Source organism: Acanthisitta chloris, unplaced genomic scaffold (genome assembly GCF_000695815.1).
Source record: "Acanthisitta chloris isolate BGI_N310 unplaced genomic scaffold, ASM69581v1 scaffold3336, whole genome shotgun sequence".
In the NCBI taxonomy this organism is placed as follows: domain Eukaryota; kingdom Metazoa; phylum Chordata; class Aves; order Passeriformes; family Acanthisittidae; genus Acanthisitta; species Acanthisitta chloris.
The window spans coordinates 79,109-83,312 of record NW_008679697.1 but is presented as its reverse complement, the minus strand read 5'-3'; the positions used below and the strand labels follow the sequence as shown (position 1 = coordinate 83,312).

The window sequence follows — 4,204 nt, the reverse complement described above, 5'->3', positions numbered from 1 at the left end:
GTTCAGCCATCCCCAGGAAAGCAGGGCTCCATCACACATAATGGTGACTTGGGAAGACAAACACTATCATTATGAATGTACCCCCTTTCCTTCTTCTTCCCCCAACTTTGTATACTGAGCATGGTGCCATATAGTATGGAATATCCTTGGGTCGACTGGGGTCAGCTGTCTCGTCTGTGTCATCTCCCAGTTCCTTGTGCACCCCCAGCCTACTCATGGGTAGGGTGGTGAGAGAAGCAGAAAAGGCCTTGAGGAGCTGTGTGAGCACTGATCAGCAATAAAAACATCCCTGTGTTATCAACACTGTTTTCAGCACTAATCCAAGCATAACCCCATACTAGCTACTGTGGAGAAAATACCAGACAAACCCAGCACACTTTCTTAGACATTTTGATGAAAATTACATTAAAAGGGAAATGAAATAGAAGAGGAAGCAGCCTTGAACTTTGGAGGAGGGCAGTGGAACTCTTTTCATCAAAAGTAATAATGTTGTTCTTACTCTATACTTAGGTGGCCAGGACATCTTTATGACAGAAGAACAGAAAAAGTATTATAATGCAATGAAAAAGCTGGGATCTAAGAAACCTCAAAAGCCAATCCCGAGACCAGTGGTAAGGACAGCATAATTCAGTTGAACTTTGTGTAATAGCTGAATGATTATTTAATAGAATAAATGCGATTCAACTCTCTAGTGTAGAAAGGTTTATTGCTCTCAGATGAAAGACATTTTCTATTGATACATTTTGATTTTGGACAAAATTTGCAAGTCCAGTGACCTGTGGTACAAAATTCCCACTATTCTGCAACATTGGCTAAAATTCCAATTTACATATGCCATTTATATATGCCAGTGGCCACCTGCCTGCATTGAATGAATTCATGGCGCCAGTCCAGGGTCTTGTTTTACATATGCCATTTATATATGCCAGTGGCTACCTGCCTGCATTGAATGAATTGATGGCGCCAGTCCAGGGTCTTGTTTCCAGTAGTTTTAAGAAGCATTAGGAGGAAATGAGTTTGAAAAATCTATCATAAAACCATTCATCAGCATCTTTAAGTTTATGAAGTTCCAATCAGATGCAGTATATTGTCCATTTTCCTCTACTTTCTCATCAATCAGGAGACAATGATGTCATAATTTTGAAATGACTCAAATTTCCTAACTAAATCTTCTCCTTTCCTCCAGAACAAATACCAAGGTTTTCTTTTTGATGTCGTCTCAAAACAAGCCTTTGATGTCTCCATCATGATTCTCATCTGCCTTAACATGGTTACCATGATGGTGGAAACAGATGACCAAAGCCAAGAAAAAGTGAACATCCTCCATAAAATCAACATGCTTTTTGTTGCCATCTTCACTGGGGAGTGCATCATCAAAATGCTGGCTCTGAGACACTACTACTTCACCAATGGCTGGAACATATTTGACTTTGTGGTTGTGATTCTGTCTATCGTAGGTTGGTGAACCTAGATTTTCACCAAAACTCCAAAGTTAAAAAGGCAGACATAAAATTAGTTGACAAAGTTAAAGGCTTTGTGCAATAATGTACTCTTTCAACTCAGCAATTGAATCATAAACATACACTTTTAATATGTGATTATAATCTAACATAATACTGCATAACAGTAACTGGTGTGATCAGCAAAATTATGAGGTTTATCATACCATACACTTGTTGGTTCACAGTGATAAAACATGATCCAGAACTGACTAGCACATATGCTTAACCCCAGTTCTGCGTAACAGCCAAAGACAGAGAAGTGAAAAAGGCACATGAAAGGGCACGTGGATTTTTATTACAACAGTATGAAATAGTCCTTCAGGGCAGGTGCAGTGAATCTGACTATTCTCAGCCCTGTTGTCACTAGAACTGCACGTATATCCAAGAGATGAAACAGAAAGACACAGTTTTATTGTTAGTTGGTGCCTTATGATGTTCTTTGTCTCCAACCAGAGATTCTATACTAAGTGCTACAGAAGTGCAGGTCAAATGTGAATCTGAAATCCTACCAAAAGAGTATTCATTAAAGGTGAAAATAAAATAGCAACTGGAAGATGATCAACTGATCCAGTGATCAGAACTCAGAGGTCCAGCTCTTTAGAAAGTCTCCATTTTGAAGGAGGGAATAGGTGAATGAAAAAGTGTCATGTTAGGAAAACAGACATCTCATTGACTGATGCTCCTGTTGCTCTTAATGCTCTCTAGTGGACTGGGGATCCTGCAAGGTCCCAGTGGAAGAAGATCTGTGGTGCCCAGAGAGCAGCCTATGCATTGAGGTCCTTGAACCTCCTGAATTTTACAGATTTGGGTCACCCAGGGAACATCCCTGCCATGCTGCTGTCATCTGACTTGATGCCAGATGCTCTGGATATGCCCATAGCAGTCAGTTAACCAGAGCTGTCGTGTTGGTCATAGTGCTGCCCCATGATCAGATGGGTCGTTTCAGTGTCAGAGGCCTTGGGCCATGCCACTGAGCCCTCTCTCTGTGGGAGACGTGAGCTCAGCATGGCTCAGTGCAGCCAGGGACTGTTGGCATTAGACAGTTTGTACCAAGTGCTCTCTGCAGGAAGAGTTTAGATACAGGAATGCAAGTTCATTTCCTTGTTAGTACAATCTTAGCCCTTAGTTCCCTCCCAGCCCTTCACAGAAACTGAAAAAATTCATAGCAAACAACCAACCAAGGGGATACACAATAGAAATCTGCACTGTTCTGGTAGCAGCTCAGAAAAACAGGCCCAGTGCACCCATGTTTCTGTGCTGACTCACTAATATTTTACAGACAAGAACATTGTCATATCAGAAAAGTTCTGACCATCTGCACTCAGGATAAATTTCTCAAGTGGGTCATGGACAAAATCTGCAGTTATCTGTGTCCTACCTGAGTTGATCCTGGTTTCTCATTCCCAACAGAAAAGCTTTCCCTTTAAACTGCCACTACCATTCTTTGCTCGTGGCCTCAACAAAGTTTCTAAATGGTCATGAAAACTCCAATAATTCCATTCCCTTTATCCTGGGCCTTCCAATCTGGGGAACCTTTCATTTATTTTCTCACTAATCCTGACCGATTGCTTTAAAGAGAAGCCTTGAATTATTTTGAATGTACTAACACAGAGTTTCTTTCTTCTTTTTTTTCCCAGGCACCGTACTTTCTGACATCATCCAGAAATATTTCTTCTCTCCCACACTCTTCAGAGTCATTCGTTTGGCTCGGATTGGCCGGATCCTACGACTCATCCGGGGAGCCAAAGGGATTCGAACTCTCCTGTTTGCCTTAATGATGTCCCTACCTGCTCTGTTCAACATTGGCCTCTTGCTTTTTCTGGTCATGTTCATTTATGCCATTTTTGGCATGGCTAACTTTGCCTACGTCAAGAAGGAGCATGGGATTGATGACATGTTCAACTTCCAAACCTTTGCTAACAGCATGCTCTGTCTCTTCCAAATCACAACGTCAGCTGGCTGGGATGGTCTTCTCAACCCTATTTTAAACACTGGGCCACCATATTGTGACCCAAACCTTCCTAATGCAAATGGTTCAAAGGGAGACTGCGGAAGCCCTGCTGTAGGGATTTTATTCTTTGTTACATATATCATTATATCATTTCTCATTGTTGTAAACATGTATATAGCCATTATTTTAGAGAACTTCAGTGTAGCCACTGAGGAAAGTACAGAGCCTCTAAGTGAGGATGATTTTGATATGTTCTATGAAATCTGGGAGAAGTTTGACCCTGAAGCCACTCAGTTTATTGAGTATTCTGCACTTTCAGACTTTGCAGATGCGCTGTCAGAACCTCTGCGCATAGCAAAACCAAACAAAATCAAACTCATAGCAATGGACCTACCCATGGTCAGTGGAGACAGGATCCATTGCTTGGATATTTTGTTTGCTTTTACAAAAAGGGTGCTAGGAGAATCCGGAGAGATGGATGCCCTTAAAATACAGATGGAAGAAAAGTTCATGGCAGCGAACCCATCTAAGATCTCTTATGAACCAATCACAACAACTCTCAGACGGAAACAAGAAGAGGTTTCTGCCATCATCATCCAACGGGCCTACAGGAGACATTTGTTTCGGCGCTCCATGAAGCAGGCGTCTTACTTGTACCGGCACAGAACTTTGGAAAGCAGCATCCTTGAGGACGATGCACCCGAGAAGGAGGGTCTTATTGCGTTCATGATGAACGAAAACTACGGCAGGC

The 4,204-nt window shown here is 41.8% G+C and overlaps 1 protein-coding gene across 1 annotated transcript in view; it reads left to right on the top strand.

Moving 5' to 3' along the window:
- LOC103804771 (sodium channel protein type 5 subunit alpha-like) overlaps positions 1–4,204 on the top strand; it is a gene marked incomplete at its 5' end in the record, with an annotated part of 72,386 nt that overhangs the window by 67,649 nt on the left and 533 nt on the right. Inside the window, 3 exons of the mRNA XM_009077401.1 lie at positions 511–611; positions 1,187–1,457; positions 3,140–4,204. The exon at positions 3,140–4,204 is cut by the window's right edge and continues 533 nt beyond it. Coding sequence (XP_009075649.1) covers positions 511–611; positions 1,187–1,457; positions 3,140–4,204 — 1,437 coding nt within the window. The remainder of the gene's footprint in view (positions 1–510; positions 612–1,186; positions 1,458–3,139) is intronic.